The sequence below is a fragment of the Leopardus geoffroyi genome, chromosome C2 (genome assembly GCF_018350155.1).
Source record: "Leopardus geoffroyi isolate Oge1 chromosome C2, O.geoffroyi_Oge1_pat1.0, whole genome shotgun sequence".
Classification (NCBI taxonomy): Eukaryota; Metazoa; Chordata; class Mammalia; order Carnivora; family Felidae; genus Leopardus; species Leopardus geoffroyi.
Genome location: NC_059333.1, coordinates 135,612,917 through 135,638,591, shown reverse-complemented (window position 1 = coordinate 135,638,591; position 25,675 = coordinate 135,612,917). Strand labels below are relative to the sequence as shown.

The following is a 25,675-nucleotide window of genomic DNA, read 5'->3' as shown; positions in this document are numbered from 1 at the left end:
AGAAAGTAACCTGCATTCTGTGTGCCAACCAGACTTTACACTAAAATGCGTTTTAAAATGTGTAACTCAAAAGAAAACTCTTAAGCCTGGCATCTGTTGAGACCTTAGTTCCCCGTGCTGTCAGTCCAGCAGGCCCCTGAAGGCTGCTCTTTGCAAGACCAAACTGAGGTTTGGTGAACTTTAGCCTTGGGCATAGAGTTTAAATGAGTAAATTGGGTGTTTTATGTGCATGTAATTTTGCTTTATAATGTAAAGCTTTTTACAAGATGACTGAGTGTTTAATAGACTCTTATAGGTGGGTATTGGAAGGATAATTTTGCATGACCTATATGATGTTTTGATTGTCAATACATTAACTAAATTATAATCTATCACTTTCATTTGCTGTACAGCTTATAATGCTGTTAAGCCTCATGACTACTTAATATGTTTTGTAGCATTAACTTTGATGCTGTTGTCTGCTCCCCCCCGCCCAACCTTTTTTTCTCAAATTGCCCCACGGGTTAAGTATTTTCTTTTCAAATCATATGTTTTAAAATTCATCATCTGCTCTAGGGTAAGGCAACCAATTTCAGAAAAAGCAGCTCTGTATTATAATCCACACGAAACATTATAAAGTGTTTTGAATAAGTTAATAATCATCGCTCTCTAATTTTGGCTGTAGACGGTAGTAGTCTAATATAATGGAAAAGAGTAATCTTGATAAAAAGTGGTTAAAAGAGGCACATTTATTGTTAATGAACCTCATAACCAAAAACAGATGGGACCTCGATCAAGGGTAAACCTTTAGTTCTCAGCGTGCCACCCTAGAGTACAAGGATAAATAGCCATTATTTCTCAAACTTCATAGTTCCTCAATTGGTATTCTTAAGGTTACTTTTACTTTTAAACCTGCAGATTACCATTGTTACTTCCCCCTCCCACCCCAATTCACCTCTCTTCTTGATTATAATGAACAAAGTAATCTATGGTTAAACAGGCAAAAAATGTTTACAGAAAGGCCATGCTGATACAAGCTGGCTTTCAACAAACACAGATCTCAATAGCTTCTTTGGTGCAATAATTTTTTTTTTTTTTAAAGTACAAGATATGTTGAATTACCAGACAGCTGGAAGAAAGTGGTAATTATTATAGTCTCTTTGGCTTTCCTAAATATGATCCCCATCCCCTTAGTATTTGTGTGCTCCACACCTCAAGTCCCATGAAAGTTTATAAAATAATTCTACTAAATCTGTTCTTATCACTTCCAGTTAAAAGTGTATTTTAGAAGTGACTTTGAGGTCATACTAATTGCTTTATATAGAAACTATGAAAATTGATGTCCAATGTACAATATAACTGAAAACAATGATCTGTTAGACTTTTCCTAAAGTCAGTTAAGATGTTGACTTCACTGCATACTAAATGGTAGTGACTGTGTTTTACCAAAATCATCAAGATTTTTTTTAAAGTGAGTTTAGCACTTCAATCTAATGTGTACACACAAAGTATTTTCAAGTTTTTTTCTGGTGAACTTGTTAGCAGCATTCTATTACTGAGGGACGCCTAAATATTAACACTAAAACACATAAGTTGTAATGCTTCAGTACCTGAAATATTTGAAGAAAGCCTCCACCTTCCATTTTCTTAAGGGTGAAGGGATCCAATCACATGTTTGAGCCAAGACTTGCCTAGGTCTTTAACAGCTCATGTAAGTCCTGAAAATGGAAAACTTGAAAAGTAGAAAACTTTTTCTGTGAATCAGCCTGTAAAGCCAATGAAGAGTTTAAAAAGCAGATATTTAGTACCTTCTTTTTAAGGTGGCATGTATATATTTATTTTTCCTCATAAAAATTAAACTATGTAAAAATATAAACGTACACATCAGGTCTAATTAATATTTTGGACTGTGATTATCTTCCCATTCTTGATTAAAGTGTTGCTATTGTGTTCTGTAATGAGTTTCTAATTTTTAAAAATTGGGAGTACATAAATATGTTATTTTCTTTTTGACTACACTGGTGGTAATTCTTGTTCTACAAGTAAGCCCATTTCCTCCAACTTGGTTTTGTTGGTAGGTGACAAATTGTGTTTTTATTCTAATGTGTGTTGCTACAGTCTCCACAAATTATTTTGTTAACTTGAATGGAAATGTAATACTGTGATCTAGAAATAGAATTAACATCTGCATTATATTATGTACCTAGTTAAGCAATTTTACAAGTATGTTATACTTGTGGAGAGAAATAGGGACAAAATATATACTTGGTGTATCGTATATATATATAGAGAGAGAGAGAGAGAAAGAGAGAGGAAGAGCTAGGGAGAGACCCCCACCCAATTATAACATGTCTTCTTTTTAAATTCTGGCAGGTGATCTTTAGAGGGTAACTGAGTATGGATCATTTGAACGAGGCAACTCAGGGGAAAGAACATTCAGAAATGTCTAACAATGTGAGCGATCCGAAGGGTCCACCAGCCAAGATTGCCCGCCTGGAGCAGAACGGGAGCCCGCTAGGAAGAGGAAGGCTTGGGAGCACAGGTGCAAAAATGCAGGGAGTGCCTTTAAAACACTCGGGCCATCTGATGAAAACCAACCTTAGGAAAGGTAAATACTTGGGAGCCCAATCCTGGAAAGCTGCAAGCCCTCGTGTCTACTCAAGGCCACTTTGTGTGGGGGTGGGAGAGGCAGAACGTGTCTCTGTATGTCCTTTTCCTTGATTCTCTTTCTGATGTGAAATGAGTTGCATTCCAGGCTGCAGTGTCCGTCATGTTTGGAAAGTATAGGCTCTGTGCTTGAGTGCAGTGCCTGAGTCTCCTATGTAGACTGCAGTCTTTGGCTGTTTGGGATGATAAGGGCTGAGTTACATATAATGGCCTTCCTGACACAAGGCTTCCGTGGATAAGGTGTTGTGGTAGTAAAGAATATGTAGGTGGCTGTTGCTTAAACTAACCCTGATTGAGAATAAGACACTTAGATTGAGTACTGCTCTAGCTTTTTCAGAGGGTTACTAGCTGTAAGTCGTTGTCAGAGACCATGGGAACCTTACGTGATTCGATGGAAAAGTTTTGCGATACCCTTTTTTGTGGTTTGTTTTCTTAAGAGCAGATTTATTATTTAGCAGTGAAAAACCTGATGATTCTAGGTCTTTATTTCTGCTGCAGTTGAGTATTTTTGATAAAGGAAGGGCAGACTTAGGCAAGTTTATCGGGGGAAGCGTGTAACTGTGTGACTCCTTTCTACCAATTTTATATTAAATTGATGAAGTTTAACAACTTTGTGTTCAGCACCGCTACTTGTGTAGATCAGTGCCTCTATGGGTAGAACGTGTGTGCCTCATAATGGTCTTTATTTTGTCTCTGAACAACTGTGCATAGGAGTCAGATTCTCCTTACATTTGCTAATAAGCCAAGGATAAAAATGCCATCTTTTAGCAACCAAGAATATTAAGTAGGTAAAGTTAGAAGGCAGAGGAATTTCATTGTGTTTGATGCATAACATTTATCATACAATCATTTATTTTTTTTCTTGGTTTGGCGAAAACAAAGAATATATTGATCCTGAAATGAACAGACACAGCAGTCCGTATTGTTAGATCTTTATCTATTAAAAATGGAAAAACAGCACTTCAGCAAATTCTTTGGCCTCTACTCATGATTACCCTATTTATTGATTGTTTGCCAAGAATGTATGCATCTTAAGAAAGCCAGGGTAAGAGCATTAAAAATATAATTTATTACGGCTTTTCAAACTGAGTGCATTAATATTGTACTGTGAAGCACTGGGGCTCTATAAAAAAGACTTTCTGACGCCTGCAAACATATAAGTTCCATAAATTCCTAAATAGGAGATTTCAGCTGTCTCTGGTATTATGTGATATTTGCACAGCAAACTTTAATGCCAGGACAGTTTTAGACAAGGATTCTACAGACTTCACTGCTCCTTATGGCAGACGTGCTGTTTACACAGGCTCATAAACCTTCAGCAAAAGCTTCTAAGACTGCCTCCAGGTTTAAATCATGTGGTATTTTTAGCATTCAGCAGTGACCAGTGCACTCCCCTTTTAATGCTGGAAGGTTACGAAGTTGCTGTAGTTGGAAGTCTCGCCAAACACTAGCACTAATAATCAGACAGTTCAGAGAAGGCTCCTGTTCAGCGTTACTCCCAGTATCAGTAAGGCGACGGTGACAAGTTGGCTGGGAGGTTTAGCAGCTAGATTTGTAATTAAGTGATTCTGTTGCCCCTTATCAGTAGTCACCTTAATTATCTATAGGGTATCTCGAAATAAAATCCAGAGTAAATCCAATATGTTTCAACAGTTTGCAAAAGCGACAGTTACTTTCATAGGTCTAAGGAGCATAGAGTATAGAACACGTCTGTATCATTCTATAAGAGGAAAAATCAATGCGTGTGTTTTTGTTGCACTAACCCAACTCTTTGAAGCCATCAGAACAGGGGGAGGAGAAACCAAAGTACAGTAATTTCACTTCCTGCTCAATTTTTTTTTTTAAAACACTGCTTTCACAGTGACATATTTTTAAAATCCAGTTTAATTGTAGAAGGTTCTCAGCTTCAAACAACAAAATTACTAAAGCTTTTTGGTGGTGATGATGTGTTGTTGTTGTTGTTGTTGTTTTCATCTTATTTTTCATGTGCATGGTTTCTGTTTGACAGGTGCTAGATAAAAATTGTGGCTGAGATGAGAAAGCACTACTTAAGAAAAAGAGGTTGGATGTTTTTGTTTATTTGTGTAGGAAATTTTGCCAAAGTACCTTCAAGCCAAGGAAGAAATCACCAGTTTGCATGTTGCTATTTTTGCTGTGGTCTTCCCAAGTCTTCTTCTGATCCCTGACAGGTTCTCTCTCTGGTATAAAACAGATGAATGAATGACAAGAATATTGGCAAGCTCTGTGGCTTGTTTTTCATGCCTAGCCTGTTGGGTACCTCCGAATGAGTTTGTGAGCTTTCCTAAGTAAACCTAAAGGGGTTTATTTGTCAGAGCTAGAATCTCTAGTGAACAGTTCGCTAAGGCTTTGGTGAAGATGCACATGTAGACAAATGTAGCTGTTTTACTGCCGGCTTTTGTTCAGCATAAACAAGAAAACAGAGCGTGTTGAAAGGGCATCGCTGGTGTCAGTAGGATATCCTGATTTTTAGCTCTGGTTGGTGTGTGCTAGAAATCTCCAGAAGTTGGTAGGATTGATTCTGGGAGTCCAGAGGGCAGAGCTTATAGAGGCATTAACGTTATAGGACTAATTGGGGATCCTGGGTGCCCTGTTAAAGTAACCCTTGTCATCATTTATGCTAAAGATGATACCCTCCTGGCAGTTTGCCACAGTACAGTTCAGACGCATCTGCTTTTAACCCTTTTCCGTATATCACTGGAAGTCTGACAGTGCGCTGCATAAACACCTTGAGGACTACAGCATTCCGTGATTTCAGTTTCTAGAAGCCTCTTTTCCAACAGTGGTGTGGCCTGTGCTTATTAATAATCGTCTGGCTACTGAGTTATTACATGGATTAAAGTAAATAGAGAACACATCAGATCTGTGCAGATTCCTTTATCCGAATCTGTTATTACGAGGCCAGTTTCCTTTTCTCTGTCTCCTGACCTGTCACAAAGGTTGTTTATTTTAAGGGCATGTGGTCACTGTGATGTCTTTTTAGTCAGGTAGATTAAATGAGTAGCCATAAAGATAAATCTTAATTATTTGCATTATGCACATATTGAAATCACATATTTTGAACATTGGTTTGGTTAAGTTTTGTGTTTCTTGTATGGAACTGTTAAGTAACGATCTTTAAAAAGGAAGAAAAATGCTAATAATTTTGTAGTCAAAGATCCTCTGGGCACAAGCAGGACAAGTTCAATATCAACAAAAGCATGTAGGAAGCGGGAAGGTGGGTTCCTTTGAAGACCAGTGTAGTGAGTTACATTTGCACACTGTATACCACTTCTGGGAGATCAGACAAGATACTTCTCTCTCGTCAGCGTTATTATTTGATCAAAAAGGTAATTCTGCGTTAATTGACTTTGGAAAATACACTGTTGAGATGAAAACAGAGCCCAAGTTACCTTAGGACCAAGTTCACATTCTAGTTAAATATTTCTCTTACAACTTTAAAACCTGAAAGAACGTACATGTTTGTGTGTGCGTGCTTGTATTTCCGTGCCCTGTGTGCCTGGGAAACACAGTCTCCCCTTCTCTCACTGTTGGGAAGATTTATTTTCATGGCTTAGTTTTTCCTCCCCCCGGATTGTGTATCTGAAGGCTGTCGGTTTGCGTCTCTCTTTCTCTGTCTCTTTGACAGGAACCATGCTACCAGTTTTCTGCGTGGTGGAACATTATGAAAATGCCATTGAATATGACTGCAAGGAGGAGCATGCGGAATTTGTGTTGGTGAGAAAGGATATGCTTTTCAACCAGCTGATAGAAATGGCATTGCTGTCTCTGGGTTATTCGCATAGCTCTGCTGCCCAGGCCAAAGGTAAATAATGCATCCGTGGGGTTGGAAAAATTGCTTGGCATCCTTTGTTTACTTTGCAGGGAAAGCACTGAATATTTTTATTCAAAGAACTGTAGCCTGTGTGTTGCACTCGTGCCTTATAGACTGTGGGTTTAAAAAATTGGCTTAATTCAGTTTGGTTTAGTTAACACACATTTTGCGCGTGTGGAATGTCGAGGTAGATTTTTTTTTTTTAAATTACTTCAGCTGAATCATTAGTATGCTTATTGACCTTAATAATCTGCTCCACTGAGGACCCACAAGGAAGTGAGGAGCGTATTTGAGCAGATGGACTGTTGAGAGTCAATTTGCATTTATGACTGAATATCTAGTTCTGTTTCTTTTATTCTGTTTCTGATGGTTTTATGGGCTGTAAAGTATTTTTCAATGCTGATTCCCATTGCAATAGAGAATCTTATCTAAATCGTAAAGCCATTTAGAACTGGTTCAGCTATGTCTTATTAGAACTTCCTGTAAGTTAGGAAAATGTGGCCTGTGCATAGGTTTTATTGATGGGCTTTTATTTCCCAAATAATAAACAACCCTTCAGTCATTTACATAATTTTACAATTTGGAAAGCTAAGCTGTGAATATTTTCATTGACCTGCCTTTTAGAGGGAAGGGAATCATTCAAACAGAAATCCCAGTATTGCTTGTGGTGGGGGCAGCGTAAAAAACAAGGACAACGACAACCTCCTGCTGGAAATATTATCGAAGGGTACAATATTTAGTGATGTATTCTCTTTATCTGGAATAGGGCTAATCCAGGTCGGAAAGTGGAATCCAGTGCCACTATCTTATGTGACAGACGCCCCTGATGCTACGGTAGCAGATATGCTCCAAGACGTGTATCATGTGGTCACATTGAAAATTCAGTTACACAGGTGAGTCAGGACAGCAGTTCTAGGGCAGAACGTTTTCCGTGCCTGCTCTTTGGAAATAAAGCGTGTCTGGTCAGCCTTTGATGTGCATTTACTGGGTGTTTCAGAAAGGTAAATCCAAATTGATTTCATTGTTTTGCCCCTTCTGCTTTATTTTCCTAACTTCAGTGGATATTGAAAACCCGCTCCCCTCCCCCACCCCCAAATTTGTAGGTTTTATGCAGGATATCAAAAGACAAGACTTTTTATATTTAGTCAATTAAATGATGCATTACAAGAAGGCATTTTACATAAAGTTTACTTAAGAGAAAAATATTTTTGCATATCATGAACAGTGCCATCTGTGTACATTTTGTGAAAGAATGCCTTATTCACTATTGCCGCGATCTCATTTATTTATATATTTTTTTTTACCATTTTAATTCGTATGAACGGAGTCACGAAAGGAAAACGGTTAATACGTTAATGCTTTTCACGATGGCTCGCGAGAAAGCAGTACACCTTAAATTGTCTTCCCAAGCGCATCAGAGCAGGAAGGTAGAAGTAACGTGAAAAAATAGCCACCACAGGCAGCTGATGTATAATTCATGCATCGATACAGCAGATGTGTTGTATAAAGTAATTAACTAATCGGAACAATCAGGAGACCGAGAGCAATCTCCAGATGCATCTGTTTGATGCGCAAAATGAAATCTGTCTGTCTTAAAGGAATGTTCTGCAGCGGGATGCAATCTTGTAATAATCCCCTTTCTAATCTATGTCTCAAATAGTTGCCCCAAACTAGAAGACTTGCCTCCCGAACAATGGTCGCACACCACAGTAAGGAATGCTCTGAAGGACTTACTGAAAGATATGAATCAGAGTTCGTTGGCCAAGGAGTGCCCCCTTTCACAGGTACTTAGCATAGCATGTAATAAATAATAAGCCATCATGGGCAGCCCTGATTTCAGGTTTGATGGGGCTCCATAGTCGAAAGCAACTGGTATCTGAAGCAGGTCTGTCAAAATTGCAAGGTGACTTGACCACTGGTGACTTGTAACAGTATGCCTGGTTTATTCTCCCTTGGGGAAAAGAGCAAAGGAGAAACAGCTCAGCAGAAGACTGCCTTAGCTTGTTTTTAGATTCCTCTTCTGAGTTCTCTGAGCATGGAAGCTGCATTCTCCTGAGTGTCCTTATGTAAGGGAGAGTAAAGGTTGTATAACCTCCAGGAACCTTTGGTGAGCGCGAGTGGCAGTGTTAAGTGTTAATGGAAAACTTCGCCATGCTACCTCAATAAAAAAAAAAAAAAAGAGTACAGTTTCTAGATATTTTATCCGTTACAAAAAAAGGAGGAAAAAAAGCATTTCGTATAAACAATCATAAAAATAAGAAGTTTCTTCCCTGTAACTAAAGGTTGAGTGGTGCTCGGGGTTTTGTCACCAGTTCTGTGGCATTGGTTTACTTGTTTTGCTTTGTTCTTTGGTGGAATTTTATTTTTTCCTCTGAGATTCCTGTCATGTTATCAGAGACTCTTGAAATGAGACAAAGATTTATTATTGTATTTGATATTTTAGAATGAATTTTGGTGAAGCGTAACTAAAACTCTAGATGGAGACTGCCCCTTTTTCTAAATTTCAAACCAAACATTTTTGATCACGCTCGGCTGATTTCACATAAGAAAGGGTGCTGTGAACCTGCTCTTCATGGGCTGCTTGTGTAGTCGCTACCTAATTGTGTCAAGATGCCATCCCCCGGTGTCAAACCCAATGTGAGGTCATCCCGTGATCTAGTATGATTCAAGTACAATCCGACGAGATTTTTACCCCATTTTTGAAGTTTTTCTTTTATGTCAAGTTCAGAATGTAATCCTGAGTGTTAGTCTGTCAGTCACTTGAATGGGAACCGTATGACTCTGCTATAAACATTTCTGCTCTTGAGATTTTCTCAAAATATACTTCCAGTGTGATGCTCGTGAGGGTACTGGTACCTTCAGAAGGAAGCTTGCGGGCTTTTGTGCTACTGTCTTATGGAAACTCCATGTATCCCAAGTTGCTGCATTACAGTCCATCGGCTTTACTTTGATATTTGTTAACAATTATAAGAGTGAAGCAAGTGAATTAAATTTATAGTTAATTATGGCTTTCTATATTATAAGGTAAGCTGTAGCCATAGGTAAAAAAATTTTTCTATTGCAGGTGTCAGTTTCTTGGAATTCAGGGCAAATTCTTTTTGTCATTTAGCTTATTTCCTTCTATCTTCCCTCTCTCACCCTTGGAGTAGGGAGGATGTGAATTTATAACCATCGAATAAAAGTAATTTAAATTAATTAAACACAGTTAAATCAATAGGATGATATAATGAAGCAGGTGACTCTTACATCTGGGACTTTGGGTTTCGCAGACAACTCCAGATAATGTCACTTGGTTACTAGCATTTGAAAATTTGAAATGGCCTAGAAATAAACTTTTTTAGAATTCAAAGTTAAGACCTACATAGCCCCAGTATGTTGCTAAATGTCCCATTGATTTTGGAAGGAAATTCAGGCAACGATTTCAGGCATTTACTGTGAACTGGAGAAGAGAATGCTAGTACAAGTATTTATTGATATAAGCAGTGAGAACTGATTGTTCAGTGACATCAACATTCAGCCAGTAAACTCTACCTCACTATAGCCTGTAAATATAATTGTGAACGTACTTAATGTTATCATGGGAAATGAATTGAATACAGACAATTATAACATTAAACAGAATGACCAAATGAAATTCGGGGCTTGGTTTTGGAGTCCTCCGTTGGTGAACTTCTGTGGAGATGCGTTTAGGAGAACATGTGGCTGTGTGTAAGCTGGAGCCCCTGCTGTAATCGTGAAGTGGTGAAACCAGGCCGTAACTTCAACATCAGTTGTAATTACAGTTGTCCTTTCTTTAAAAATATCTTTCGAAAAAACTACGTGCGGTTTACCAGTGGCAACAGGTATTTGAGATCAATTTAATGCTTAATATGAAAAAAATGCGACCTGTTCTTTAAATGAGGGGGTTATTTCTCTCTCTAGAATGAGTCCATGAATCGTAATACTTAATTTGGAACGTTGTAATAATGAACTGGTTTCCCTTTGCTTCTTTATTTTCTTTTCTGTCATAAGTTATTAAAGAAGAGACAACCAGGCTCTGTAAGGCCTTAGCCCAAAATATATGCTGAGCTTGGCAAAACAACTCTTTCTCTCCCCTGTGGTTGAGATACAGCGATGAAGATGCCATTGTGAAAAATGCCTTGCAAGTAAATATTGCCTCAGTTTTACACAAAACGGAACCTGATGTGAAGAAACACTCATGTTAAGACTTGTTTAGCCCCCCTCCCCCGCCTGTGGAGTTTTCATCTACTTGCTTGAGGATTTTGAGTGTAAAAGTCTAGCACACACATTTTGCTGTACATTGAGAGTTTTGTTTACTATGATAAAATACCTCAATAGCAAGTATAGCTACAGGGCCCCTTAATATTATGCTTAGGAGAATGTCCAGCCTTTGGACCCTAGGTTGACTCCCTTTACAGAGTAGAGTCCAGGAGGGAAAACCAATGGGAATCCAGCAGGAATGTGCTTGGGGTGCCTGAGAAGCCTTGCCTCCAGTGCTCTTAGGAGGATTGCCCCACACTTGCTAGACAGATGTCCTTGGAATATTCAAACTAGGTTTTTATTGTACCCAGACTCTTCCTTGGACAGATGAAGAAGCCAGTGAGCCTAGAGGTTAGTCAAAACACTGGTTAGTGTCTGACCCAAAAATCCTTTTCCAATGATAAATTTTAGAGTGTGTTGATTTTAAAATGCACACTTAATGTTTTTGTGCAATAATGTGTGATAATATTTGCAAGGTTTTCTCCAGCTGCAGAAATTCCGTAAGGGTGCATGTGGTTTGATTTATAACTATGCCTTTATTTCTGTGACTGCTTTCCTAAATCATGAATCTGCCCAAATAGATTGACATCCATCTATTACGTTTTTGTACCACGTGTTTATTTTTGTAAAAACCTGCTAAGATGCAAACACTTAGCTCCTTATGGAGCCGAAGTCGATCGCTTTCTTGGTCGCTTTCTTGTTACTTTTACTTTTTTCAGTGGATGTGGTTGGATAAGGTGGGCGTTGTATTCTGAACTGCAAGTAAGAAGGAGAGAATCAATCTGGCTTGGGGACAAGAAAGCCTGTGGTCATAAGAACATTGAGTGTATGGATTCGGGAGGTAAATGGGAACTTAAAAAGAAGTAAACATTTGATTTACAATAAAACATTTCATTTTCATTTTAGTCTTCCCTGAAGTTTTAGAAATTGAACTTAAGCACTGGATAAATATATATACATTCAGTATAAGGATACATTCATTTTGTTAAAAGGTCAATGATTACTTCTCCCAGCCTAACTAATGTCTTTCTTCTAAAAATGTTTAGATCAGATATTCCTGAGAAATTATAATCTGATACGTGCATTTTTACCACCCCTACCCCACCACACACACACACACACACACACACACACACACACACACACACACCCATCACGACTTTCACATTGTTAAGGGATTGGATTACTATTTCCTTTCTCGCCTAGAGATCAGTAGCTCCAGGCCCTAGTCCTACATGAAGTAAGTGAAAAGCATCATTTTTATTTTCAAGTAGCAATATATATATAAAATGTATTTAAGTTTGAATGTTTCATTTATTTATTTTTTTATGTGAAATTTATTGTCAAATTGGTTTCCAGACAACACCCAGCGCTCATCCCAACAGGTGCCCTCCTCAATACCCATCACCCACCCTCCCCTCCCTCCTAAGAATGTTTCATTTAGGGGCGCCTGGGTGGCGCAGTCGGTTGGGCGTCCGACTTCAGCCAGGTCACGATCTCGCGGTCCGTGAGTTCGAGCCCCGCGTCGGGCTCTGGGCTGATGGCCCAGAGCCTGGAGCCTGCTTCCGATTCTGTGTCTCCCTCTCTCTCTGACCCTCCCCCGTTCATGCTCTGTCTCTCTCTGTCTCAAAAATAAATAAAAACGTTAAAAAAATTAAAAAAAAAAAAAAAAGAATGTTTCATTTAGAAGTTGTATTGAATAAAATCATCTTTGCTTTTCCTGAGAGCATCTAAGATCTAATATATGTCAGACTTTCTGTTAGGTATTGGTAGGACAGGTAAACCTGCCCTCCTGAAGCTTACCATTTGATCATGCTGATTCTATGAGACTTGACAGTCACTGCCATAAGCATCTAATAGACCTCTGTGCTCAGTTGATTTTCAGTCTATATGATACATAGCACCAGAGCAACAACTTAAAAATCCATATCAGTTATACTATAAATACGTGTTTTTTAAATTGCACTTTGCATTATTGTTTCATAATTTTTAGACTGAAATGACACTTTTGAAAATTTGTAAATAAGCATTAATAATCACTCTATAGAGGGAGTACCTGGGTGGCTTAGTCGGTTAAGCGTCTGACTTCGGCTCAGGTCATGGTCTCCTGGTCAGTGAGTTCAAGTCCCGTGTCGGGCTCTGTGCTGACAGCCTGGATCCTGCTTCGGATTCTGTGTGTGTGTCTCTCTCTCCCCCTCCTCCACTCACGCTCTGTCTCTCTCTCTGTCTCTCAAAAATAATAAACACTTAAAAATATTAAAAAAAAATCACTCTCTAGACAGCACCCAACATCAATATTCATATATTGTATTTCATCTGAGAGTCTAACCCTATGAAATTTATTCACATGTTCACATACTTAACTCATTCAAAACTATGTATTGGCAGTCTGCTGTGTGACAGGCTTCCTGTTTTCTATGTGGTAATAAGGATGATACACCTTCATAAGTGAAATAATAATTTTTATTTCGTGCTTTTGATGTAGGATGGGCAAGTCCATCACCCTGAGTGGAATATAGTTTGTGTTGTACTCACAGTGGAGGAACCCGAGGCAGCGTTTAAATGAGTCTCATGGTTATATAGCTGCTAAAGCAGAGGAGAGAGAATTCACACCCAGAGCCTGTGAGCTTAACCAAATATCCTTCTTGGTCATATATAGATGAAAGATTTTTTTTAAGGCTTTCTCAAATTAATTTGATGCGTTTTGTAAAATACTTCCATTTCCCTGAAATACTGGTAACTACTTACAGTTTTCCAATCGCATTTATTCTCATTGCTGAAATTTTGGTTTAACAGATGTGTTTTGATTTTGTTGTTTGCACGTTGACTTGCTTTGAAAGTATTATTGTTTCATGCCCCTAGTTTAGAAGTGAGAGGGTAGTTTAGAGCACAGGGACTAACTTCTGGGATACGGGTGTTTTGGAGGTTCCAAAAGGCTTGAGTTTACTAGCTCTATGGCAGTCACTTCTTCCCCCCATCCTGTCACATCCATCTGGATCAATAGGTATAATTGAGCTAATAGGCCTTTATTTTGAACCCCAAGACTATGTTAGGAATTTGCATTGGAAATAGTGGGCACTTTAATTTCTTGGGTCTATTTGCAAGTATAGGCCTTCCTCAGCCACTGGCCTGATATGATAGATGAGGATATAACTGCCCAACTCCATTTAAAAATAGAGCGTTTCCTGTTTGAGATGTGCTTGTAGGTTTTTGTACTTGCCCGTTCCTGATATAATACATAAATCTTATTGGATACATAAACTTCTTTAAATTCTAGGACTTTTCCCAGTCCTTACCTTACTGACCGTGGGTATCCAAGGTTATGAACGTCTGCTTTGCCAGGCACTGATGTACTTGATACTGATTGGATTTTACTACCATTTTCAGCAATGAGATTCATAAAGGAAATGGTAAACCAGTCTTATATGGGTAGTAGTGTGAATTGCTACTTATTTTTTTCTGCCTTCCTATTGGAACTAGTTATTCTTCATTCTCTTTGAACTTAGTCATCTGCTCTGTGTTAATATTATAATGTATAGAATTTACAATAGAAAAATAAAAATGCGCTCCAAATTGCAAGCTTTCCTAAGTCTCATATAGCAGGCTCATTTTTAGCTGATTTAGATACATAAGGATTTTACTGTAGCTTGATGTTAGCTCTCTGTAACCTTTCAGATATATTAATCAAAAAAGCCAAACTTAATAAAGCATCTAACTTAAAATGGATTGATCTCAAATATTTTATAGCTGCTATCTTTTCACAATAGTAAAACATAAAAGAGTTTAAGCCATGCCAATTTAGAGAGTGCTTAACAATGTGTAAGTACTTCATTTTCACTTAATAGATTTTTACCTGTGCTTTGTTTTAGATCTGAACAGGTTTCCTTTGACCTCAAAATCACTAATGCAAGGAAAATTACCATATCATGAGAGCATTTCCCCTATTTTTTTTTTTTTTCTGACTTGCAGAATAATAAATACTGCTAAGGTTGAGGAGTATAGACCTGGCCTGGAAAAAGCCTATTAAATGCTATTTTTTAATTTTTTTTTAAGTTAACCAAATCATGCTAATAAATCTGATTTTCTTGCTAAAACAGAGCTAGTTTTAGAGTGCTTTTGAGTGTCTTTTTTTTTGCAACTACTACTTAAATTTCAAGTTGGGCTCTGTCTGGACTTGCTTTTTAAACCTGCTTTATTTCGTGTCAGATTTGGCCAGACTCGTAAACAAATAAACAAAAGACCTTAAATTCGGAATAATCAAAACAAATAGATACACGCACCCAATTTTTTTTTTCCTGTTTCATTGGAAACTGCTCGATCATAACGTGTTCAGAGTATAAAAAACATAAGAGAGCCTTTAACATAACAGGAGAGAGCCTCAGCCCGGCTCTGCAGCTCATTGCCAATTGAAGTAAGGAACGCTTTGGCTGTTGGGACTTTTAAATCTAGACTTAAAAGTTATTTGTTCTGTTTAGCATTTTTAAAACGATTCTATTAGGAATTGTATGTGCTTCAGTTTTAATTTTAACTCATAATGATTGTAAAGCACCCTGGGATGCTTGCATGAAGGGCGCTTCAGAAATGTAAGAATGTATTGTGTTCTAATATGCAGTATTATTATGGGGTGCTGGAGTTTCATCACGGACAATTCATAAGGTTGCAGAATTCTTCATTGAAGGTAGCTGACATCTTTCAGACATCCTTCAGTAGTCTTTTTTTTTCTTTTATTTTTACTCTAAAACTTTATCCTCTTTAGCCATCATCGTTTTCTTTACTTCTTTAAAAAAAATATTATCTTTATTGCAGTATTTTCCCATAAAAATGCGAATCTAATTTAGTTTCCTCAGAGGGGTTAAAGGTGCAAACCACATGATAGGTTGAAAGTTAAGAAAAGATTAATGCTTTGTTAGCACCCTTTGAGATCACATTTTCACTTCATCCTCGGGTACCACTGATTGTCCTAGGCTTGTCCCTTTCTACTGTCAATCCAGCCTTTATTCCCAGGCAGTTAAAAAATGTGGAGCTACCTGAAGCAAGTATTAACTTTATGAAACGACACAATAGAATTTCCAGATGTGTTGGAACTCCTGGGTTATGATAACATAGGACAGAGCCTAATTTCGTTTTCTTTTTATTTCTTAATGGAACTATTTCTTGGTGTGATATATTTCTTTAGCAACTTCATTCTGTCACTTTTTATGGGAGTCTTTGCGTGTCATTGCTCTTTGCCATCACTTTAATTAGTGAGCTTGTACCATTCATTACCTAGGAGTCAAGAATGTGAGCTCTGTCATTACTAGCTCTGTCAGCTCTGGGAAGTGACTCTCCATGCCTCAATTTCCTCATCTATAAAGTAGGAAGATAATAGCACCAATTTTTCAGGATTGTTATGAGAATTACGTGAAATACTACTTGTTAAACATTTGGAACATTGCTCAGTTCTAAAGTGTACAATAACTTTGGCTGTTTTTCTACAACATGATGATTGAGAGGTTGTAATTACACATGGGGATGCTGTATAGTCATCTAAGAAACTGCTGCTCCAAAGAAGATTTTGATGCAGACTTTTTATGGAAACAACCAAGAACTTTTCACATGTGGAAAAAGCAGAGGACTGTGTTACAGTCCATTCTCACCTGTGAGGGGCACTTTTAGCATCATCCTTTGAATCATTATAAATTTCCCACGTATTTTTAAATGGAAGTGGGGAAAGGCTCAAACCTTGCACTTTAAATAAGTCCATTTGCAAGTTAAGCAAATAAGGTACCTTAGATCAGACAGTGTCCAAAAAGCATAAAGATGCCTCAGGGGACTGTCCTGTGGGTGGGAGCCTGTCTCGTGTCCTTTCGTGAACTCCCCTCACCCCCACTCCCTGCACTCAGGGCTCCATCCTGCCTTTGCGCACCCATCATAGTACTTTCCATGCTGTTCTGAGATTATGTGCAGACTAACTAGGCTCGCCTTACCTTGTGATTAACTGTCACAAAGGGACTAAGTTTGATTCGTCATCACAGTTGTAAATCCTGGCACACAGTAGGATCTCAGGAATATTTATGAAGCTGATGCCTCATAGGCTTTTTGCCGTGTTAATTTCATGGACCAATAAACTATGTCAGTAGTTTTATTAGTAGTAGTTCATAGATACTCTGATCTATAATATCCTACTGTACAAAATATTTCTCCTATTACACTTCTGAATTTTTAGTTTATCTAACTGAGAGCAAATTGTGAATTTTTCTGTAAGGAAATCTACTGATACTCCAAGCTGTCTTGTATTTTTGCTTATGTTATAATGTTCTTGAATATGTGTACAAATTTACATGTTTGTAAGCAGAACAGTGGCCTTGGAGATACAAGAGACCCAGAGATGTAAAATATGCTGCAAAAGATCTAATTATATGTCACTGTTAAGCACTGCCTTTTAACGATATATTTATATGCATGTCTGAAATTTTTCTTCCCTATCAAACATATATTTCAGCATGGCTAATACTTTTCATTTTGGGTCAATTGTGTTATATTTGAGATCCATGCTTTTTTACTGTTAGTTCCATTTGTCCATTTCTCGTGTTTCAAAATAATGTAAAGAAGGAAAATTTCGATAGCACAGTCCATTGATTTATATTCAAAGATGCTGATGCTGCCAACATAGAAATGCTAACAGTCAGTACCACCCCATATGGGCTCACAATGTCCATTCCTCAATTGATGTTCTAAAGTCCACATTTGGCATTGGAGACTCTGTATAGGGCTATAAACACATAATGTGTAAAAGTCCACTGTATAAAGGCCCAGAATCACCTGAATTTAGGGAGAGCTGCAAGTGTAGATAACTGTTCAGCCATTCCAGAATGGGCCCCAGGGACCTGGCTTGTCCACCCTTCTGCATGAGCACCAGCTCAGCCTGGAGCACATACCTCCAGTGATGGACGGGGCACATTATCTCTCGATGTCCAACCTGTGCAACATTTTTACTGTTTCACTATAACTCCTAAAGAGGTGATTACCAGAATATGGCAGTTTCCAAAACTGTGAAGCATTTTCATAATATTGATAAAGACGAGCCAGATTAATTTGATTTTCCTCTGTGACCTATTCCAGAGGTGACATTGGTTTATCTTTATTGAGTAGACATAGAAAGTCTTGGTTAACAACTAACAGTAACTTAAAAACACAGAAATCAAGGACATGATTTAGCTCTTAGTCTCCTGTGAAATCTTGGATCAGATATGAGGGGATCCATCAACTCTGTGATAGGCTTCTGAGGATTTGTGCAGACCCAGAAATTATAAGTTACTTTTGGGAGTGTATGTGGAGAGACCTTCCACAGGTTTCATGAGATTCCCAAAGAGAGTTTTGTCATTCCATAAAAAAGCTAAATTCTGGGCTGTCTTTTCTCCCCAAGTTTTAGGCAGTCTGGCTTAAAAATCTTAATAGTGTTCATATGAAGAAAGAATGCAGAGAAGGAATATAAATTCTGTAAAGAGTTACAGAGTCTAATTCTAGTACAGTTGACCTTTGAACAACACAGGGTTGGGGACACTGACCCCCTGCATAGTCAAAAATCCACGTATAACATTTGACTTCTTAAAAACTTAACTACTAACAGCCTACTGTTGACCAGAAGCCCTACAGATAACATATAAGTTGATTAACACATATTTGTATGTTACACGTATTATTTACTATATTCTTACAATAAAATAAACTAGAGGAAAGAAAATGTTAAGAAAATCATGAAGAAGAGAAAATGCATTACTGTACTGTAAAAAAGTGCATATAAGTGGACCCATGTAGTTCAAACCTATGTTGTTCAAGGGTCAACTGTATTTACTTTTGAAAAAATGGGTTCTAACTACTTCAGTCCTTTTACTCCGTGGCTTAAAGTTTTTCAGAATGCTTTATTTAGGACCCCTGGCATTTAACACAAATTTGTTACTTTTTCTTGTGCTGTGTCTAAGTACAGATACTAGAAGTTGTAATCTCCATAGAGGATGAGAGATTTAACTATGCAAGGACCATCAGAGAAAGAATAAGCAAGCATTCCTCAAATTGCCAAGTTGGTGCAGACTGCTTAAAATTTAGAATCCTAGGAAACGATTTTTGCTGTAAAATAAGTCATTGGATTTAGATTAATCTAATGAAAAGCTCGTGAAAATTCTTTTTGGAGTAGGATAATGTTTAATGTATCATGATGGGTGTATTTTTAATAATCACATTATAAATAAGAAACCAGGGGACTTTAACCTTCCTAAAAATAACACTGTAGTTGGGGCATTTGCAGTGAATGCCTGTGAATGGCTGATGTGTATTACAGGTAAATCTTCTTAAGTCATTGAAGAAGACCCTACAGGACCTCTGTTTGGGAATACATGTAGATTTCATAGACTCTGAAAGCCATTAGAAGGGACCCTGGAGATTATCTAATTCAATCCCCTTCATGTTGCAGATGAACAAAGTAAGCCGCTGTGCAATTAATTTGAAATATTACATACCCTTAGTCATAATACACCTTTAACAAATATTTTCTAATTTAAGCTCTTTACTAATATATTCAATTAGTTTGAATAAGAAGGTTTCAGGATGGTAAACATTTCTAGAATAGGTACTTCTACAAAACAACAGAGTAGAGAATCTGGTCGAAGGTATTATCCGGGCCTTAGGTAAAATTACTTTATGTGGAAAAACCATGTGAACTGTGAGCCAACATTTTCTTTAAAAATTATGAATTGGGTATTTCAATAATTAAATACGATTTCTGTGCTTTGGAATGGTCACGTTTTCATCTTTAGGAACCGCCAGAAAATTCAAAAAGATTTAGATGTGTTCTCTTTGTGCTTCCTTTTGTATTGGAGGTTGGTACTGAGATTCCATTTTTAGCATGACACAAGGGTTACTTTCTGTGAAAATGCCGGTTTCAGGCACTGGAATTGATCACGATGGCAAGAGCCATAACTATGACAACTGGAGTTTAAGTAAAATTTATAAGTGATTAGTCTCCTCTCAACAAATTGAGATTCCGAATATGCCCCAGTTGTATCTCCCAAGAGAATGGCTTAGAAAGCAATAGAGGATCCAGAGGGAAAGATTTGGGGAACATAAGCTAACATGCACAAACAGAGTATTACACTTAGAAATCCTGCCATTTGCTTCTCATAAATTCAAGCCCATTTCCCTTCCTTCCCACCCCCAAATACCAGATGGGGGACTACCTGTTAATTTTCAACAAATTCGTTCCATGTCACCATCTCATATGATGCCTTTTAGAGCTTGTTTGTAGTATTTGATATCCTTTGGGATTAAAAGAAAATTCCATTTGCTGAGAATCTCCATTAAAATTGTGTTTGAACATGGAGTTGATTCCATTTGATCCAAAATTAAAGTTTGACCTTTGGGTTTTTCACATGCATATGAAAAACTGCTGTGAAATTCAGGCCACAGGCAGACAGGACACAGAGAAAGAGGAGGGGCGTCAGAGTGTATGAAGTTACACTTCTCAAAAAATAAAAATGTGAAAGAATAGGGAGCCAGCAGTTTGACAGATTGTTCAGTAAATGCTCATTTTATTGAAAATTATAAAAAGGTGCTTAATGCCTCTGTGCCATTAATACAATACATAAAAAGGTTACTGTCAAGATTAGTGTTCCAGTCCTGAAAATTAACTATAGGGTTTTATGCATCACTCTGCATCGACTGAGAAGTTAAAGGTTTCTGTATATACATTTCACATGTGTGGGCATTTATTTCAGAAAACAATTATTTTAGACTTTATGCCAAAGACATTAGCAGTAATGTGCTTTCATTTAAAACATGGACATAGCAGATATATATTACAGACAAGGTAGAACCATGAAAATCGCCTTATAGAATTAAACCGGGGTGAGATTATTTCCCTTGCTGTCTCTAGAGTATTCCAATTCAAAACATACATTCCTTCCTACAGAAAAAGATATTCAGATTCCTTAGTTGAAATTAATTAGCATTCAGAAACCAGATAGCATGTTTTTGGGTATTCATGAGATCTCTGTTTGAAAAAAATGTTTTTAACTTGTAGAAATGTGTTGCAACACACAGATGGGAAGAAAAAGAAAAAAAAATCTCTTTAGCAAGCACTGTGTGTAAAAGGAATATTACATTTTGCACGCTCCTGATTGCTCTGTGTAAACAGTTTTTGACATCTGTCTTTATAGTTTTCGAGGAGAGGAAGACTTTGTTAAAAGAATCATTTTTATACAGCAGTCACCATTTCAGTCTTGCTTTACCTGTATTATGAAAGCAGATGGTCTGCATGTCTTTTGAATATTTATAACTATCAAAAACAATCTCTTGCTATTCACCCTTAGGCTTATGAGATGTCAGGACTGTTCTGGTTGAAAAAAATCATCCTGGGTGTTTACAGAAAGAGGATTACATTAAGCTGAAATGACTATACATTTTCCAGTTTAATATTTGTCCATCAGCTGTTTAATCGTATTTAGATAATTGTGTAAATAAGATGTTGTAGCCTTTGCCCTCTCTGCTGATGGAGCCTGAAAGCTTTAAACATGGGTGAACCACCATTTTGTAGATGCTCCTGCTACCTCCTCCCACCGCAGTAAAACCATCAGCAAGTCTTTAGTAAGTTTTGATCATGATATCACAGTCCTGTTTAAAAAAAAAAAAAAACAGTGCACAAAAAGTCAGTATGGAGATCAGATGAAATGCTAGGGAGCTTCTGGCTTCCGGGACAGGCTGTTTAGTTTATTAGAGTATATCGTAATATGCAAATATGGTACAGCACTTCAATTACCCTTTAAAGATGACGTGGCTTTCTCTTTATTCTTCACGAGTATTCGGAGCTTGGAGGGTATTTTGGAAAACTTTTGGTATAGTGGGGGTTAACTGTTTTTTGACTGGAAGCTGAGCAATCAGAGATAACAGATTTTGCTGTGGTTGGTTGATTTGGCAGAAAAGCATGAACAGTTTTGGTTTAAATGATTGAATAACCTGATTAGCATTGTTTTGGGGTGGGTTTTTTTGTTGTTGTTAAAGGCACAACAAAGCAATTTTAAGGGTAATCAGATCACTGCCTTTCCCCAGTTGATAAACCTTTTTTTTTTTTTTTTTTTTTTTTTTTCCAGAAGGCCTCACCTCTCCCTCACCCTCTTTATTGGCTACCAGGATGACCAAGTAGAAAAATAAAAACATCTTTCAGTTTCTAAATGTGTTCTAAATATATACCTACAGCGTATGTTATATTCTAGCGGGGGGGGGGGGTTGAAAGAATATATAATATGTTGAAAAATGATTTGACCTCAAGCCATTCCTTATGGGGTTTTTTGTTGTTGTTTTTGTTTTTCACATTTGGAGACCTGCCGTATTTGAGAGCAAAGGTTTAGAATGTTCTAACTATATCTAAGTCAGGCTTTAGAAAAATTCCACCCTTACCTTTTCACAATTAGAAAGGTTATAAATAATGTATTTGGCTGAAAAGGAAGCTCAGCCTGTGGCAGATGGTGTCATTCTAGAGTTACTGGGGTTTCTGTGAACATGGCATTCTTTCAGATCGGAACTTCAGCAGACTCTCAGAAAGAAGCGAAGCTCTTCATAGGGAGCAGACATGTGCTTTATGGATCTTAGAAAAGCTTACAACTTGGCTCCTAGGATGAGAATATTGTGTCACACTGGGGTTAGGAGACCCACAGCCAATTTCTGCCAACTTTCAAATTGCGTTTCCCAACACTGGAAGCTGTGGCCTGTTCCTTGGCTGGTGTACTGTGTAGCATTTGAACTTGAGATTTGAGCTGCCTGAGTTTGGTCCGCTTGATTGTTTTATTCCCTGACCATCGGTGGTCTACACAGACCGGCCGCTGAGTAGGAAAACTTGCGATACAACTTGTGCCTTTTTCAAAGTGCTTGGGAGAGCTTGTATAAATAGACACCGAGAGAGAGAACTGGAATAACATAACCACCAAGCACTGCGACTTCCGAGACATCTGTGTGGATGTATTTTGAAAAACCTGGGAAGGGATCTCTTGCAAATTAATGAACAAAGTTTCTTTAAACTATGAGTCCTATCATGACAGCTAAAAATGATGCATCTGAAAAGATTCATGGGACAAGCTGCCATTACCTTTGACCCTTAGGAGCAAAAAAAAAAAAAAAAAAAAAATTGTTTCTGGTAGCCTCCAGTAACGGCTAATTCAGTGATCTTTGATCCTTTGATTGATCAGCTGATACATGCCCAGCCCCGTGGTGAGTCCAGGCCTTTCAGACATGCAACCCTAAGACTGACAGCAGCAGGAAGAATGCTGGGAAGGTGCCATGTGCTGGATCTACACCAAGTCAGGAAAGGCTTTGCGGAAGCAAGGGTGCCTGAACTGCGTCCTGAAGAATGAGCTGCTGTTAGCTAGAGAGGAGAGAGGGCACAGCTCGAAAATCCAAGTCTGAGAAGTGGTAGATATCTTCCTGATACCTGCTACTGGGCACAGGCCAGCTTCACAAAGATACTGCCAGATTGGAATATTGAAACAAATGGTGGAAAGACTTTTTTTTCTCGGGGTGTGTTCTCTTGTTATCCCTTGACCCGAGTTAATAAATTTAATTAGTCTACTCTGTTCTTCGGAAGAAAATTTGACATAAAATAACAACATTTGAAAATTTTATCTGATGCTCTTCTGTTATTTAAAGCATAGTCTTTGGACTGATCTGAAATGTGATCATATAATAAAAGCCAGTGAGGAGGAGGCAGAGGGTTGTCATAGTAATTAACGTATCTTGAAGTCCATACTTGGTCTGTTCCCGGCTCTGTGCTAAGAGAACCATATTTATCTTATTTATTGTCTGTGTAAGTGTGGATAGTATGTCTCTTCGGGTCATGATTTTTCTAGGAACTTGCCTAGTGCTTGGCACCTAGTAGGAGTTCAGTAGATAACATGCTGAATGAATGGGAAAAAAATGCCTGAATGAATGGATTCTCAGAACAAGCCTGTGAAGTGAGTGTTGCTGTGATTCCCATCTAGTAAGGGGGATTATGATAGAATGAGTGGTCAGTTAATGTGACCAAGGTCACACTGCCTCTGTGCGACACATTTTGGACTTGAATGCAGATTTAGCTATTCTCTTTCATCAAATGAATATTTAGTGTGTATTTAGTATATGCCAGACATTTGGGGCTGGACAATAATATAGAGCCCCAGAGCTGCGTAAAGTACAACTTAGTATAATCTTTTTAAACCAAAGGCTTTTTTTTTTTTTTAATCAACATAAGAATCCCAAGCCTCTTTCTTTCAAAATGTGGATCTTGATCTGCCTACCCCCTGCATATCCCCATCCCCTAGGCAGATAGTACCAACCTTGGCTTTGTTATATGTGTTCTCCAAATAATTGGTGTTTCTTTATGATTTTCTAAATTTAAGAACCAGTACTGAATATAATCTTGCTTTCTTTTTTTTTAATGCTTACTTATTTTTGAGAGAGAGAGAGAGACAGAGCGCGAGCAGGGAAGGGGCAGAGAGAGAGAGAGAGACACAGAATCTGAAGCAGGTTCCAGGCTCTGAGCTGTCAGCCCAGGGCCCGATGCAGGGTTCAAATTCATCAACTGTGAGATCATGACCTGAGCTGAAGTCAGAAGCCCAACTGACAGCCACCCAGGTGCCCCTAAATATGATCTTTCAAATGCCATGTGACCCACAAGATTCTGAAATCTCTTTCTTGCCCTCAAAATTCATGGTCTAGTCTGATGCCACAGCTAAGTCTCCCAATAGGGATTTTACCACATGGAAAAAAAAAAAAGTCCTGACGCAGTGGTACTTGAGCAATTTAGTTGTACAGATTACTACATATTGTTCTAATAAAAATAGAGGTCACCTCAAGTTACCTGAATTATGGAATATTCCCCAGCCCCCTGAAAGCACAGAAAGAATTTAAAAAGTGGCTTTGACATGTGTCATAACCTGTGGATTAGCCTTTTCATTTACATCTTGCTTAGGCTAATATTTACATTAATCAGAGTTTTTTAAGCACACATCACTTGACAGAGTAGAAAACGTCCAGAAAGTCACTTAAGGACAGAGCCTACCGAATGGGGTTAAACAAGGGCAGGAAGAAGCTTTGATGATCATGCACATATGGATATTATTTTCCACATATGGATAATAATGAACTACATAGCACTATTGCATATGGGCTCTAATTTTATAAAAATATTTCAGATGGGTTGTCTTACCACGTACCGTGTATTCTTCCTTTTGTCCCCCCATATACTTTCCACTGGTGGTCTGCTAAATCACATTAAATTGAAGTAATCTGTTTATGTATCTGTCTTCCTAACAGATGGTAAACTTCTAGGCAGAGGCTGTGTCTTATCTGCCTTTGTGTCTCTAGTACCAGCTAGACACATAGTAGGTGTGTGGCAAAGAACAAATTTCATGTATAGAACTGTCGGCAAACTGAAATAGACTGAGCGTCAGAAACCTCAGCGAAATTGAGATATTCCCATACGTTTCTGAAAACTAAGGCATAAACTACCTCTACAACTTGTATGTACTATTACATTGACATTTAAGAAACTGCCAGAATGTCTAGGAACAAGAGTAATAATTTTTTAAAAATTGGACCAAAGTTGAAGAGCATCAACTGTCATCCATTTGCAGAATCACCATTATCCATCAGCGATCTGAATAGTTTTATTAGTGTCTGACTTTATTGATCCATTATTACAATAGAGTAAGTGTGATTGAAGCTGACGGATTGTTAACTGGATCAGGTAATCTTCTGGCTCTGGTTTTGGCAACCTTGCTAAGTATCTTTTTGTACTCTGGACTGAGGGAGGCTCTTAGTAGAATTACAAGCTACTGGATTAATGGCAGAGAATCACGAGCACATTAAGAATGTCTTTTTAGAGAAATAAAATGTAAAAATGACTATAAAGTAGAAAGTGTCCAAAAAAAAAAAAAA

General features: G+C 37.9%; 1 protein-coding gene across 11 annotated transcripts in view; it reads left to right on the top strand.

The window, feature by feature from the left end:
- Window positions 1–25,675, top strand: part of SATB1 (SATB homeobox 1) — a 101,497-nt gene that overhangs the window by 22,163 nt on the left and 53,659 nt on the right. For all 11 annotated transcript variants that reach the window (XM_045503751.1, XM_045503743.1, XM_045503746.1 and 8 more), the window contains 4 exons: window positions 2,353–2,587; window positions 6,293–6,469; window positions 7,245–7,371; window positions 8,139–8,262. In XM_045503751.1, the coding sequence (XP_045359707.1) occupies window positions 2,377–2,587; window positions 6,293–6,469; window positions 7,245–7,371; window positions 8,139–8,262 (639 nt within the window). In that variant the 5' untranslated portion in view covers window positions 2,353–2,376. The remainder of the gene's footprint in view (window positions 1–2,352; window positions 2,588–6,292; window positions 6,470–7,244; window positions 7,372–8,138; window positions 8,263–25,675) is intronic.